This window comes from Drosophila busckii, chromosome 3R, assembly GCF_011750605.1.
Source record: "Drosophila busckii strain San Diego stock center, stock number 13000-0081.31 chromosome 3R, ASM1175060v1, whole genome shotgun sequence".
NCBI classification, from domain to species: Eukaryota; Metazoa; Arthropoda; class Insecta; order Diptera; family Drosophilidae; genus Drosophila; species Drosophila busckii.
Genome location: NC_046607.1, coordinates 6,619,875 through 6,636,097, shown reverse-complemented (window position 1 = coordinate 6,636,097; position 16,223 = coordinate 6,619,875). Strand labels below are relative to the sequence as shown.

General features: G+C 40.7%; 1 protein-coding gene across 4 annotated transcripts in view; it reads left to right on the top strand.

Annotated features, from left to right (window-relative positions):
* Window positions 1-16,223, top strand: part of LOC108604271 (lachesin) — a 109,792-nt gene that overhangs the window by 34,466 nt on the left and 59,103 nt on the right. For all 4 annotated transcript variants that reach the window (XM_017993671.2, XM_017993669.2, XM_017993668.2 and 1 more), the window contains exon 3: window positions 15,476-16,008. In XM_017993671.2, the coding sequence (XP_017849160.1) occupies window positions 15,852-16,008 (157 nt within the window). In that variant the 5' untranslated portion in view covers window positions 15,476-15,851. The remainder of the gene's footprint in view (window positions 1-15,475; window positions 16,009-16,223) is intronic.

Genomic DNA, 16,223 nt, shown 5'->3' with positions numbered 1-16,223 from the left:
TATGCAAAATATTTTTCATGTTGATTTTTCAACTCTGTGTGTTTTTTTTTGGTTTCGTGGCATTTGTAAGCGGCAGCAAAAGTGCTAATAAAAAATAAATTGCATATGTGGTTGAACAAACACAAAATGAGCAAAAGAAGTTTAAACACAATAAATTTAACAGTTGCAATTACCATACCATAGTACAAGTGTGTGTATGCATTGCTTAATAAATAGTTGGTCTGCTGCTCGTAAATACCTTGGAATCCATGCCAAGCTGTGAGTATTTTGCGGTTAAGTGAATGCAACTCAGTTAAGCATCATTTAAGCCACAACAAAGTTGCTTTGGTAGCATTGACTCAATTATGCATTAGGTTCCGTTTCATTAAATGTGCTCGCCACATACACGAGAACACTTTCTCACACACACACACGCACACACATATGCACACACTTGTAAATGTCCCTGAGCGTTGGCACTTAATCGCTTAAAGTTGTTCAACAAAAATGGCAGCTCAACTTCTGCCTAGCAGGCAGTCGACAGCAACAACAACAACAACAACAAGTGCCTGTTAAAAGTGAGCTGGCCTCTAAGTAATACACTCCCACATCAACACACACACACACACACACACAACCTAACCGACGTGTGTGCAGTTAGCTGTTGTGCAATGTGCTGCAAATGCAAACGGGCGTAAAATTTTAATTGAGCCTGCCCACAAAAGTAGGCAATACTTTCTTTTGTGCACTGCACTCGTTGCCTGGAACCTTGAAACGGCAATGGGCACTTCAAGCCACACCAGCAACAACAACAAAAGGCAAATCAATCAACACATGCACACACATGTGTTCGTGTTCGTGTGTGTGTGTGTAAACGTGTGACGCTTTATTGTGCTTGCTGGCATTCGTTTGGCTTTTGTTTGCTCTCATGCAATAACAGTCAATAACAAAAATGCGCATCAATTATTTATATTCAATACATGTTGCCTTCGATTAGACAGTGCACGACTTACAAAAAGCATAAGCCAACAAATAAAAGCCGCATGAAGGACATGCATAAGTGTTTGTCAACACAATCGCATTGAGTGGCTGCCGCTTGTATATTCATTTCAATTCATTTCATTCATTCATGCCGCAGCTGTTTTCAAAATAAGCAATTCTCATGCTTGCTGTGCTTTAAATGAAAATCAGCGCATATATAGCTTGATTAGGAGCTACCTTAAGCACGCATTGCAACAGCAGCAGCTACAGCAGCAGCTATGGCAACAGCTATACTATCTGCAAAGCTGTCTCGGCAATGTATTCAATTTTGTGCAGGTATTAAGTTTTCAAGCAGCAGCAGCAGCTTGAAACTTGATAAATAAATTACTTACCCGCCAAGCAGAGCAGGGCAGGCAGGCAGGCAGCGTCGAGGCATACGAATGCTTGGAGCTTTTGCAATTGCACTTTACACCATTGCTAGAATTATTGCAGTCAATTGAAGCTAGACCAGCGGCCAGCTTGTCTGCAAGGGAAAGAGGCAGCAGCATGAGCAGGAAAGTGGAAAAGCGCAGATCGGGTACAGAGGGAAATGGATAAGAAATGCTATTTGCGCAATCTTCTTCTCTTACACATTTTTTTTTTCGCAATTTCACAGAGTTGTAAAAAAAAATACGTACATTTGTATGCCTTGAAAGTGGCGTAAGCATCAAGTCTATCTTGTCTATGCTCGCCTGCCTGCCTGACTGCCTGCCTGACTGTGCTGCCAACTAAACAGTGTCACTGCCAGCGGCTCATTGCTGCTGCCGCTGTAGTTTAGTGCCTGCAATTTAAGTCGAGCCAGACGATTTAAGTTAAGGTGCAGAGCTTTCGATATTAGCATGGGGAGCCCAGCCAACCAACTGGTTGACTTTGACTGACGGCCAAAGTTAATGCGAATGCCAAAGAGCTACAGCTAGTGCCCGGCACTGCAACAGTTTTATTGATTTTTGCAGCATTGAATTGATTTTATGCCATAATTTAAGGCAACGCCTCTGTTGGCTGGTTGACTGGCCTGCTCGTTACATGCGCAAGCTGACTTTCCATCAATTTAACGCATAATTCCTGATGGATATAACCATAATTGATGATTGATTAGACTGCCTAGAACTTTGCCATTGCCTTAACCCCTATGTACCAGCCAAGCCCAGACACTTGAGCCGTGCACACAGCACACACACATACACTGTTATTAAATATATATATGTGTGTGTGTGTGTGCGCGCGCTGTTTGTCATAAACAAATGGCTGACAGCAGGCGGTGGCGTATACGCAACGCCATTTAGTTGTAATATTATGTAATTTATTTTCGCTTAGCTTAATCGCTGCTCTAACACTGCCTGCCTGCCTACCTGCCTACACGACTATTGAATTTCATGTCTGTCACCTAAATCAATGACTCACTCTGTATGCCAATGTGACCACACAATATTGTCAAGTTATGTGGCACATGCACACACTTTATATTTATATAAAAGCAATGTTTGCTGGTTTACATCAAAGCTGCACTCGATTTTAATTAAATGTATGACATGCCCGTCGCCGCTATCGTCGCCCCTATGCCTTTTGTGTCTCCGTTCATGCCGCATTTGACTGTTGCATTTGAATTGCTTTTGCAATTTCTTAATGCTTCCTTTGCTTGCCTCCGTTGTAAACATTCGCAAAATGTCAAAGCATTTTATATAACTTGTTATTTCGGCCTTTGCTGCCAGCCAGCCAGCCAGCCAGCCAGCCAAAGGTGATACACAATATGCTGAGTGAGCATGCTGACTTGCAACATTCTAAAAATGTTGCATGCATCTTTTTTAGTAAGACACGTGTATATGCAAAAGCTGCAAATGGCTGACGCTGTTAACTGCTGTTATGTTAGTTTACAGTTTATGTTAATAACGTAATTGATAGCTCAGCAATGTTGTTTTATGAGCTGTCCGCAATGATCTTGACCATTTAATAAATAATAGGGTATGCCATAGGCCGTTTGACGCTTTCTCAACTTTTTTTTTATTTTCAAGCTTCCTTTGGAGCGTATTTTTCTGCAGACTCTGTTGAAATCAATGTAGCCGTAAGCCGCCTTAACAGCTCCACAACTCTCGTGTCCATCTCCATGTTGTGTGTGTGTGTGTGTGGCTGCGTTGTCCTGTTTGTTGCAAAAACGCTTTATTTAAGCACACGAGCCGGTATATATAAATATATATATGTTTCTGTAAATATATACGTATGTATATATACATATAGCCGGGTGTCAGGTAAACCGTAACGTTTTAAATCTGTTTGTCCAAGTGAGCCACAATTTTCTACCTACCTCAAACCCTCTTTGGCTCTCCATTTCCATTTGCTTATGCCAGCCGTAGCAGATCGCTTACAGTTGGCATAAAAAGGATTCGTTTTGTGTAACAAAAAAATAAAAGAACATGCACACACACACACACATACACGCAGAGAGCAACAAAAAATACAGCCATGTTAAAAACTGTTTTATGCGCTGGTAGTGCGAGTTGAAATAAAATAAATGTGCTGCCTGGTTGACTGTTTCGTTCGCAGCTTGGCTGCTTGTTTGGTTGTCGCTTCGGTTTGTTGTTTGAATGGGCAAAAACGCAAAAGTTGGCACGCTTCAATGCGTGTATCTCGTCAACTGTCGTCAGGCCAAAAGCGGCTTTAACACAAACAGATTTACACAAAGCTAAAAGAAAAAATTAATCAAAAACTCTAACTCTTCTATTGGCATAGCCCTAGAGCTCATCTCGATTAGTTACTCTCGTTGCAGCTTGGCTCTACTTTAAAGAGTTAATTTCAAAGCTGCAGCACGCAAAACGTTTCAGTTAATGAATAAATTAAAACTTTGCTTTCTTTTCTTTTCGGTTTTTTTCTGTGCTTTGCTTTGGATCGCTGTTTGCTTGCGTTGGCTGCATTTTGTGTTGATTGAAATTCAGTTTTCTTTTTTGTCGAATGATTAATTGATTGATAGATTTGAAGAGCACTTGCTTATATGACGCAGCTGTGTTTGCGTATAGCTGCTGGCTGGCTGGCTGGCAGCTAGCACTGCAAAGGTTAAAAACTAATCAAAATGCAGTGCGGCTTAATTGAAAATGCCAAACGGGTAAATATTGCTACGTTTTAGGCCTCGGAACGCAAGCGGCAACGTTATTTGGCCTACCTGTGGGAATTCTTGCAATTACGCTAAAAGCAATTTTAAAATGAAAAAAAGCAGCCTAAAGAAATAATAAAAAAAACCAACTCGCTAACCAAAACGGCTGAGTGAGTGTGCAAAACACAACAAAGAGTTGATGAAATAGGCAAGCAAGCAAGTCATAATAGAGTAGAGGCCTGCAGGGTAGCGTTGCGTTAAGCACGCCCCATTTACACAGCTGTGGCTTTTATATGTGTATGTAAGTATTTTTTTTGTTGTTTTTTGTTGTGTTTTTTTTTTCGGCTCAGTTTTGGTCTGCTTAAGTGTTCTACAATCAACTTAGAGCAAGATTACATGCGCGGCATCGCTAAGCTCTGGATAAACATGTGCTAGAAAGAGATGGACTGCTCGAAAGTGAGTATGGGGCAAAGCCACAGCGACACACTTACTCGGCAGAGAATGAGAAAGAGAGCGAGAGAGCCAAGGCGCAGACACAGTTTGCTATTTGTATTTAAAATGGGATTTACCTGGGGTTTTGTCACTTGCTACATTTCGCACTTAGTGTGCGTTTTAATTTGATTTAATGTTTCTACGCGTGCCGCAGACACACACACACACACACGCGCGCGCATATGTATGAGTTGAGTTACTTGGCCATTTGTGTGAATTAAATTTGGCGCTCAGATGTAGGCAACAGAAAATTTCAGTGCCCCAGTGAATTTCAGTCAAGTGAAAAACTATGTTGTTAACACACAGACATACACACACACACACACAGCTACAAAAACTACAAACTATATGTGCGTATTTTCTGTTATGTAAGGCAACTCGGTGAAAAAACATTTGGCATATATTGTATAAAATGCAGATTAACTTTTTGCCTCAGCCACAGCTTAAATATAAACGCCTGCGCTAAGCCTCTGACTTTATGCTAATGTTGTTTCAGTCAGCAGCCAGACCATGCCCAGGCCCTGGCCCAGCCCGGCCTGCTGCCTCTTGCCAAACCAAGACACGTATACGTTGCCAGTCCTGAGTCCTGAGATACATCAAAGCCAGCTACATTTTGTGCCAGCGGCAAGACTTTGAACTTGCGCCTTGCCTTGTACACTGCTCGTCTTGTCTTGTATTTTCATGTCTTGCCATGTCTTGAGCTGCCTTGTAAACACACAGCGCTGGTCTGCAATGGGCTGCTGCTATAGCAATTAAAACAGATTTCTTGTTGATGATGTCTTTGGCAAATTTGTAAATCAATTGTGTGGGTAGTTGAAGCAATTAATTTTAGTCGAATTTAAATTGAATTTTCCAACATTTGTTTTCATGTTGATTTTGCTTATTTGATTTAAATTTCGCCTGCAGTATCTATGACTTGAAATAAAATACAAATTGCATTATATAAATACAACTATAAACAGAAAATAACATTTAAATTTTAATTATAACGTAACGTGCTTGCAATTGGCTTCAGCTCACAATTGCTACGATATATGAGTCATTCATAACTAATTTATTTAAAATACAAACTACTTAACAAGCACAAGGCACTAATGTGGCTTATTTGCATATTAAAGGAATCCTTGTGTTATGCATACATATAATATTTATGAGTGCAAGTAACTAAAGGTAGTAGATACTGGTAGAACATAAAGTATTTAAGACGCTCATTAGATTTGGTAAGTGACATAATAAATGATTTGCTTTTAACATTTTATATCAAAGTCTATATATGCTTAGTAGCTGACCACAAAGGCAGGCAATTATATTAGATACTTTCACTGGTATAATCTACTTATAGTTATATCTGTAATATATATACTTACATTTTCGGTTATGTATGTATTTATTCACAGCTGGCTCAATGAGAACTTAATGTGCTTGTCTTGGCCGACAGTCAGTGTGTGTGTGTGTGTGTGTGTGTGTGTGTCTGTTAATTTATGAAGTTATCAGCACTTAATCACCGTAAAAATGGCAAAGCATGCGGCTTGTGTAAAGTGCAGAGCGTGTGTTTGCGTCTGTCTGTTAGTCAGTGCCACGCATGTTGATAACTTGCGCTGTCTTTTTGGCCACACATTTTGCTTGGGCCAGGGCTGAGAGACATTGCTGGGCTTAATAGTTGTTAGTTTGCTGTGGTTCTTGTTGTCGTTGTCGTTCTTGTGCGTGTGGCTTTCATTGCTGATGCTTTGACTGTTGCTGCTGCTGCGTAACACATTTGCCGTAATTTATACTTTATAGCCTACCAAGATATGAAAAGTCACACACACACTCACATAGGCAGGCACGCACATATGCTTAATATCAGGGGCTATATTTTTTCAGCGACTGTTGCCGTTGAACATGTTGACTTTTATGCCATTTATTGCGGTTACCAAGCTAACTGTGGTCAGGGCATTGCTGTTGATATTTATGCATGCATATAAATAATGTGGTGCCCGCTCTCTCCTCGAGCTGATGCGCTACTCGCTGCTCGTATGTTGTTGGGGTTTATATTATTAGATTTACGGCATGTGCTGATGTGTTGGTTGCTGCCGGCCCTATAAACATTCAGCACCACCAAAAATATATATTTAAATGCAATACAAAGAGTTGACTGCATAATTTAAGCGCCGGCACCCCACCCCACCACCAAGCGTCTGACCTTCAATCAAACTTGGCAAACAATTGCTGGCAAACTTCATTACAAGCTGCCAGGCTATAAAGCGTGCTATAGTTATAGTCTAGATATATACTATAGTATGGCATATATTTGATCAGCACAATTGCTGACGATTTGCCAGCCGCATCAACTGCTAAGCTAAGCTTTGTCTTACGCCTGCTGCTGCTGTTTGCACGCACGCACCAAATGTGACACACATACATACACATACTTACTATTCCTATATGTGTATAAGTGTGTGTGTGTGTGTGTGTGTGTGTGTGCGAGTTTGCTTGCTGATTCAAAGCACACATCATGGCATAGCTGGCTGTTTGTCTCTCGCCAAATGATTGCAACAACGTGACGTATGCGCAATATGTGCTTTTTTACACTCTTACGTTACTCCCTCGGCGCATTAGGCACGCCATATTCCATTGTCTTGCATTTGCCTTTGCCGTTGTCGTTGCCGTTACCGTTGCTACTTATTGTTTGGCCGTTTAACAAACTTGTGTGCGTGAGAGTGTGTGACAGCTTGATGAAGTATTGTTTATGAATCATAAACTGATTTACTTAAAGACGCCTCTCGCTATTTCCATTTGTGCTTACGTGTCCCGCATGCAATTTGTACGGCTTGTTTATTGATTTGTGCGGTCGCCTTATTGAATTCTACTTGGCCAAAAGCACGCAACAATTTGACGCTAACGCCAGCCACCAAATTGCGCGCTAATTGCTTTAAGCCAAACAACCAAAAACGAAAAACAGAAACATAAAAATAAAAATATATTGCGCTGAGCCTGAGCCCAGCCAGCATGTCGAAACGAGCTCATATTTGTTGGCAACGAGCTTTCACAGGCGCCATTAAAAATTGATTTATTTTTAATTATCAGTGACGTGCCGCAAAATAATAAATATACGTGAAAATTTATGGCAAGCGTCAAGAGCAACAAACAGCAACGACCTCAACAATGGACGTTGGGCCTCAAATTGCGTGCGTGGGAGTGCACTCACTATAACGAACATACACATGCATATATGTGTGTGTGTGTGTGCTTTTACACAATTCAATATGTGTGCGTATGTGTGTGCTTTGGTCCCTTTGTGTATTTGCCTGCATGCAGAGCACACACATATTTAGATTAAAGCAAACTAGACACACACATGAGCTAAAATAACGCCAAGCCGAGTTACCAGCATATTGCAACGACACGTTGCCTATTTTAATGGCCATGCCTGTATGGCAAAACGTAGTTTGTTGTCGCTCTCTTTGGATCTTAGTTGCTGCAGCTGTCGCACTAAATTGCAGCCGCTAAAAATTATATTATCATAGCTGTTGTGTTGTTGGGGCGCGCCTGTTGACTGTTTGCCGCAAAACGCGTATCGTGCAACACATTTTACTAATTTATTAACTTAACCAAACAATGGGTAACGCAGCTACGCGACCAAATATTTGTCAAGCGTCACCAACAGCAGACAACACTTTTGTATTGGTTATGCATTTTAATTGATGTATATAATTTGACCAAAGTTATGCGTAAAATTGCAGCTACTACACCATTAGGAATTTTGATTTGTTAATTACGAAAGTGGGAATCAGTTTGCCAGCGCAGCTGCCAGCTGCTGTTATACTTTACATGATCTGCTTGATGCTTCATGATAAGTCTGAATAATCTTTAACATGCTGTTAAGTACTTACAGTTTAAACAGCATTCATATATTTAAATTCATATATTTCATATTATTCAGCTCAATAGAAAATGTGAATGCGCATAAATAATAAGATTTAACTCAACAGCAACACGCGTATTTTTATTACGCTGGGGAGCTCTTTTTATTTGGCCTGGCACATTGTATGCATTTTTCATGCGTTCTCGTGCATTCAATTCCGTTCATGTTGGGCTTTATATAATTTACAACTCAACTTTACTTACCGCAATGCCATTCAAATCAATTTTTGATTCGCCCGTTTTTCATATTGTATTTTTTAAGCGTCACATTTAAAGCTCGGCACACAAAAAGAGGACTGCATTTTTTTTTTCGAAAATATATTTGACATGATTGCATTTAATTTTTACATTCATATGCGCATACATATGCAATAGCATGAGAGGTAATAATATTTTATTTATAAAACGTATACGTATTTTTTTGCGCATGTGTCGTAATTGATACACTAAACTGCATAACGCTGATTATAATATTTACATGGTAATAAATAAATGTAGAGGCGATGGAATCAAAGGCATCAATGGGGTTTTAATAAAAGCCCGCATTTAAATATTACATTAAACGTATAGCATTAAATTTTACAGATATAGAGATGTGTGCACGTTTGTTTACGCATATTTGTTTGCAAAATTAATTATTTAGTGTGTGTGCTAATTTTTACGCATACACAGCACACAAATATAATATTTTATGGCTACATTTAAATCAGTGCTGCTTATTTGACAATTTAGTGCATATACATATATGTGCAGATTGAGAGTTTAAATTTATGGTAGATTTATGAATTGCTGGAACATTAAAAGGGAAGAAAAATGCCAAATTGTAATTAGAATTCATGACACGCGTTTTGAAATATAACACATACGCATAAAAAGTAAGGCAAAGTCATTGCAAAGTCGTAGCTAAAAATGTATGCCAACTTGATTTACGATTTCCAGATACAACCGCACACACACACACACACACGCACACACACACAAACACGTACTAACAGCTCGAAAGTGTTGCCAAGTAATTTATGACAATGCGCTAGCCGCAAAAACTCCAAGCTGCAATCAAAGCCAAATGGCTAAGGCCAAGCCAGAAATCCCATATAAATGTCAAGAATCTAACGATAGATGCCGCAGCCAGCAGCAGCAGCAGTAGTAAGTTGCATTAGTCTTGGGTTCTTGCACTCAACTCAAGATGGTTGGCTGGCTGGCTGGCTGCTAAACAAGCGGTTGCAAGCGACTCCAATGAGGGAAGTGTCGCATTGTTGTGTTGCTGTTGCAAGTGCAAAATTTATGCAGCTTTTGCATGTAAAATGTGTTTGTTGCTGTTATATAGGTTGCGCCGTGGCTTTTAATGGCGTGAAAGTCAACGGCGCGTAAAACAGTCATGAAGCATCTTAATAAATTACTTTGGGGATTTTGGTGCACAATTTTTAATATTGCCACGCGACAGTGCAATGCAACTGCCACTGCTTAAAGCGGCGGCGCCGCCACCGCCAACGACGATGTCATTGCTGCCACATAAACATACCGAATGCAGAATGCGGCATGAGGCATGCGGCATGAAGCGGCGCGGGTGGTGGCTCGTGGGTGTTGCGACAGTTGCTTGACATTTCGAATTTAATGAAATTTATGCAATTTCTCTTATTTGCTAAATGCACTTTGCCAACGTCGCATCGCATTGCAAGGCAATGCATCAAACTGTTGTTGCCCCACACTCAATTGCTGTCTACTGACTGCTGCATGCGGCAAGTGCGACATGCATATGCATAACTAAAGAACTAACTGAGTCAGGCAGTAACTAATCAACAAGGCATTAATAAAAGTGAAAATATGCTAGTAGGACTTACGACAATTGTTATTTATTGCTATATATTATAAACTTAAAGGAAATTAAAGTTTGTCTATAAATGTAATTGGTGCTTGTTAAATTTGAATTGAAGCTCTCGTCATGTTAAATTGCAGATGTTAGCTTTTACACACATGTTAATAGCTGATAACACAACTTTAAAACCATTTCATGTTAAATTACATCTGTTAGCTTTTACACTTATGTTAATATCTGATAACAGCTGATGCAACAACCACAATGAAAACGATCTCAACTTAAAACTCTCTTCATGTTAAACTACACCTGTTAAATTTTACATTTATGTTAATATCAGTTAACTGCTAATGCTGCAAACACAGTATAAACCCACATACTTGAAACTTGTGTAGCTTTGATAATGTGGCTGCCAAATTTAAAATGAATTTGCTGCTGATGCAGAAAAATTTCGTAAGTAGTTTGAAGCCTTAAATAAAATTCTATTTACCATATCTACAGTTGAGAAACCGTCAAAAGTGTAGGTGTGTGCGGTTTTTTCCGTGCATACTTGTTGCTTAAGCCGCTATATAAAGTTGCCCGACTCGTTTTGGCTAATGATGATTGCAAGCATTTCTAGTTCATTTTCATTTAGCGCTGCTCTTTGGCAAGGACAGCAACATTACATTTTCATTGTTGGTCAGCCAAGCGCAATGGCTTTTAGCTTGGCTAACGGCGAACGGCAAACGGGCAAGAGACCAGACCGTTGTGTATTTTCTGGCTTATGCTTTCAACGGATTTTCGGTAGTAGCGCACTGTGGCGCGCAGCGAATGAAACGAAATGTCGTCGTGGTGTCATTTAGATTCGACACAATGCCCAAAAAAAAAAGAAGCAAAAATAGAAGAATAGTAAAGCAAGAAAAAAAAAGCATGCAGCTTAGCTCATGGCTAGAACAATGGCAATGAGTTGGATAGTGGCTAATATGCTCGTTGCTGCTAAAGACTCGCCAGTCGAGTTAATGAAACCAATAAATTAATTTTAATGATTGCACACAGATACACTCGCTCTCTCTCTCTGTCTTTGTCTCTCTCTTGAGTGAGGTGGGGCGTGCAGTTTTGTGCTGCGTCAGCTTGTATACACTTTTGTTGCCTCTTTTTGAGGGCGTGGCACTTGCCATAAGTAATTGACAAAATCTTAATTAGTGCTTGGCATGTCCATTGAACGACTTCCGTAAGTTGTTGAGCTTAATTAGCTGCTGTTGCCACTGCTGATGTCCTTGCTGCTGCTGCTTCAATTTAATTAAATACAAAATGCCAAAGTTGCCGCAGGCTTTGTGCTGCTTAAAAAACGAAGACGTTGAGTGTAGCTTTAATCAATTTCTGATTAACTAATATGAATGCCAATTATGTAGAGCAATGCATTGAGTGTCAAGGGTGTGTCAACTTAATCAATTGGCTGCACAAGCCGATTGCCTGGCCAATATCCTGTCTACGTGCATACATATAAAACAAACTGCAGGCAAGTTGACGCTTAGGAATTTTCCACTTCCACTTGCCAAACTGCCACTTGACGCTATAAACTGTGAAGGGCACTTCCGGCTGCAGCATCAGCAGCTGCCCCTTCAAGTGTCCTTGAAAACGATTGCAGCAGCACCAGATCCAGCAGCAGCAGCAGCAGCTTGTGCGTGTATTTGTGTGCATAGAGCTTATCCAATATAGAGAGTGTTGCTTGCAAAATGAAAAATGTGCATAATTCAAATGCAGCTTCCGTACATAGACTTTGATTGGGGTGCCATTAATTTGATAGCATGTATGCCGAAAAATCCTTTTGCACTTGCAATAATTAAACGGATAGCAAGCAGAACTATGTGTGTCCCTTTTGGCTGACAACCTTAACCAATGAAGCTTACTTACGCCATGCTTGTCAAAGTGTCAAAGTAATCATGCTGCCAGCCCAACAACAACAACAGCAACAACGGAAAAAAAGGGGCTTAAATTAAATTAATTGACGGACACTTGTAAAGTAAATTGAAATTGCCACAAACGTAGCTGTTGCTGTCGTTGCTGTATAGCTGTTGCTGCTGCTGTTGCTGTTGCTGTTGCTATTGTTATTGTTGCTGTGGCGAAAAAGAGATTACAAAAGGTCAAAGGGATAGCAACTGCGATTGCTCATAATTGCGTGGTGTTAGCGCCTGCGGACAGTTGAAAAACTCGTGTTTTTATGTTACCCGCTTAAACAAACGGCGCAAGAGCAAAGATATACGCAGACACACGCACACACACACACACACACGCACACACACATAGATTGCTTGTCAAACTAATTAAATTTTGCTGTCCTTGCCTTTGAGCCAAAAAGGGGGTTGGGCAGTGGCAGAGCAGCAGCCGAATTGACGCCACAAATTGGTAATTACCCAGGCTGAAGTGCATGTCAAACACGTAGAAGAGCGAAAGCTGTAAAGAAAATGGAGGCCACTGTCGCTGGCAACAGTTGCTGATGCACATTGTGCAATTAGCAGCCACCAGCAGCAGCAGCAGCAGCAGCAGCAACCGCCACCAGCAACAACCACATTGACAATCAAGCAAAGCCAAGCTGGCGCCGCGCTTCTTCTGTCCACGCATCCTTTGTTACGCCACAATTGCAAGTGTGTGTGTGTGTGGTTGCAGTTTAGCTGCCTAATTACTTGTAAGTTACTGAATTTGTGGCAAAAGGCGTTTGTCGTAACGCTGCCAAATTCAATTTGTCGCACACACTGCGGTCAATTTCGTAGACACACACACAGACAGAGAGACAGAGAGGCTGTCTGCTTGCCACATGAGCAGACGACAAACAAGGATAACGAGGCGCGCGAGCGCGATCTCTTTTGATTGCCCTCAGCGCGTAATTATTTTTTAAGCACTTTGTCTTCCTGCGAAATTAGACTTGACTAAGCCAAATTGCGCGTTGTCGTTAAAGCTTTTTGGTTTTTTTTTTGCTTTTCGCTGAATAGCATTTGAATAGCTTACACACACACATACACATACATAATGGCGTGGACTGTTGTCCTTTTAAGCGCATGTACTCTGGTTGCCATTGTCGTTCTCTTGGTTTCCACTTGCTGTTGTTGTTGTTATTGCTGCTGCTGTGTCCAATTAGTAACAGTTTGAGCTACGATTTCATTTCTTTTATTGTGCTCGTTATCCTTTTTATTTTGCTGCTGCTGCGCTGCTGCTGCTGCTGCCGTCGCCAGTGCGCAAATTTGATATCCTTGTTATGGCAAATTGTTGTATATACAATTATTTTCACTGGCATTGCCATGTCATGGCCATAGACATTGCGTGTGCCGCAGCTACTCGCTCATCATTGTTATGTATCCAATTGCGAATGTTCGCTTTCTCTCTTGCACACACACACACACATCGATTTGTATTTATGTGCCTTAGAAAATGTCACTGCACTTGCTGCTCCACGCCCCTCGCCTTGCAGCTGTCGTCTCTTCTTCTTTCCGTTTATTTATGATGCTTACTTGCAGTGTCGCAATCCCCTATGGGAAGCTTGTGGCCAAGTTTTAGTAGTCATCGTTTGCCCAGTAATAAATTTATGCTTTTTTATTTCCTTCTGTCATAATTTTACCCACAAGTGCACACACACACACACACACACACACATACAGACACATAAAGTGCTTGAACATTTTTGCTCGCTTCGCTTGATAGCATCTTTGGCTCAGCCCAAGCTCTTTCCACAAGCTGGCCTGTCTGAAAATTTTACCAATTGATAAATTATTTTATGGCAAATACACAAATTTTCTCATACGCATGCCTTGCGTGTTAAGTGTGTATGTGTGAGTATGTGTGTGTGTGTGGTTTTTGGTTTGGTTTCATTTGGTTGCTTTGCTTTTCGATTTTCCCATTGAACTGGCCCTTTTTGCTTAGAGAAAAAGAAAACGCTGCTAAGTAATATCTCTCTGAATATTTTTGCGTATTTCCGGCCATTTCCTCAAGGTCTGCGCCTGCAGCACTGTAGATTGTAGATTGTTGCTTTGTCATTGCCACACAGAGTTCAGAGCACACAGAGGTCAGAGCTCAACTGACGCCCAGCTCTCAAACACACATAAAATCAATCATATTCTTTTTCTTTTTTTTTTGTCTATTTTTTGTCTCTGTGTTTACTGGTGGTTGCGGCTTGAGGCTTAGACTGCAAATTTATGTTTATATTGTGGCTGCAGGGTATGCATCAGCCACATAACACTCTACGCATTGCTCTCTGGTCATTTTTCGTATCATTACACAAGCAGATAACAAATTTGAATCAATTTGTACAGCATTTAAGTTTCATTTTTTGCTGCTGCTTGTATGGGCGGCGCCCTAAAAAATATGCAACATTAATTTTAATAGAATTGTTTATGGGTTCGCATATGAAACGGGGCAAGGCAAATGATGCGCAGTTAGTTTTCCAGCTGTGTCATGCATGCGCCAAATGCGCCTTGTCATACTAAAAATATAAAAATTATACTCACTAGACACATACACATTTATATAATAATAATATAAAAAAGAAAGCTGCACAGCAAAAAGCAGCGTAGAAAAAGCTGCGCCAAATCAAAGCCAACAATATTTTGCAGGATTATTTCGGTTGGCTTCACGTTGACTGCACATGCAAAAAGAATAGAAACGAAAGCGCAGACATAGCCGCAAAAAAGAAGACCTAAGGGGGAAGAGCAGCCGAAATACCAAAAGCGTTCAAAAAAAAAAAAAAAAGAAATACACTGTTAATTTGGCAGCATGTCCTTTGCCAACATTTTGTTATTTCTTTTGCAGCCTGTTGGCCTGAATCGTTTATATATTTTTTACGCTTTACTTGAGCTTTATTCGAGCGGCGTTTTTGGCCAAAATGCGACAAACAAAAATAAGCAAAACATTTACATACATATATGGGTTACCTACAGCAACAGACTCCCAGCTCTCCTTCGCCGCCTCTATGTGCAGATATGCAAAACGCAGCGCGCACATAAATTTTAGTGCTTGCTCTACGCTTATTTGCATAGGAATTATGTATTTGGACACAACGGCTTAGCTGCATTACACACACAAAAACACACACACACTCACACACACACACACACACATATATATTTATATATAGGGAAACACGCACATGAAACAGGACACTGTGTGGTTATGCAGAAAACTAACGTAACGAACGTTTTGCTTCTATTTTACAGCTATAAATTTGGCACGCCCCAGGAAAATGCATTGCAGCAGAACAAGCAATTAAAACATAGAGAAGCGAAACCAGTTTGGGGAGTTCCACTGCCGGTCGAAAGTTGCTGCTGGTGACTCACCTAAAGGACGACAACGACAACAACTGTATTGAATAATTAAAAATTTGTAAGTGCTGCTGCTCGAGTCGCAGCTAAAGTTTTGCGGCCCAGGCTCTCTAGCATAAACAATGGAATAATTAATTCAATGCAAGCAAATACGCCGGCTTACACACGAAACGTTAGCAAATTCAATTGAGTGCAGCTCCAACTACATAGTGAGAGAGAGAGACAACTACTACTACTACAACTACCAGAAGTACGCTCGCGAACAAACAAAATGGCTGCACACAGAGCAATGCAAACAATTAGCCAACAGTCAGCCAGGTCGCGGCAAGGACACAGCAACAGAAGAACACAAGAACAACAAGCGCGATTCGACTATCTGCCCGTCATAGTCATGGCAATAATGCTGCTATCACAGCATTGGGAGTGCGGTAAGTAAGAAGAGCTTGTAAGAAAATCGCGTGCCAGAGCTCTCGGCCTGCTGCTGGGCAAAGTCAAGTCAATCAGCAAGTCCGAGTGAGCCGCACAGCCGCTAATCCATTGTCAATTGAGAAGCCAAGCAAATTGTGCATGCCACTACAACAAGGACTTGCAGCGGCAAGGACTTGCAGGCGAATATGTTCATGTTCGTTTGGCTGTTGGCATT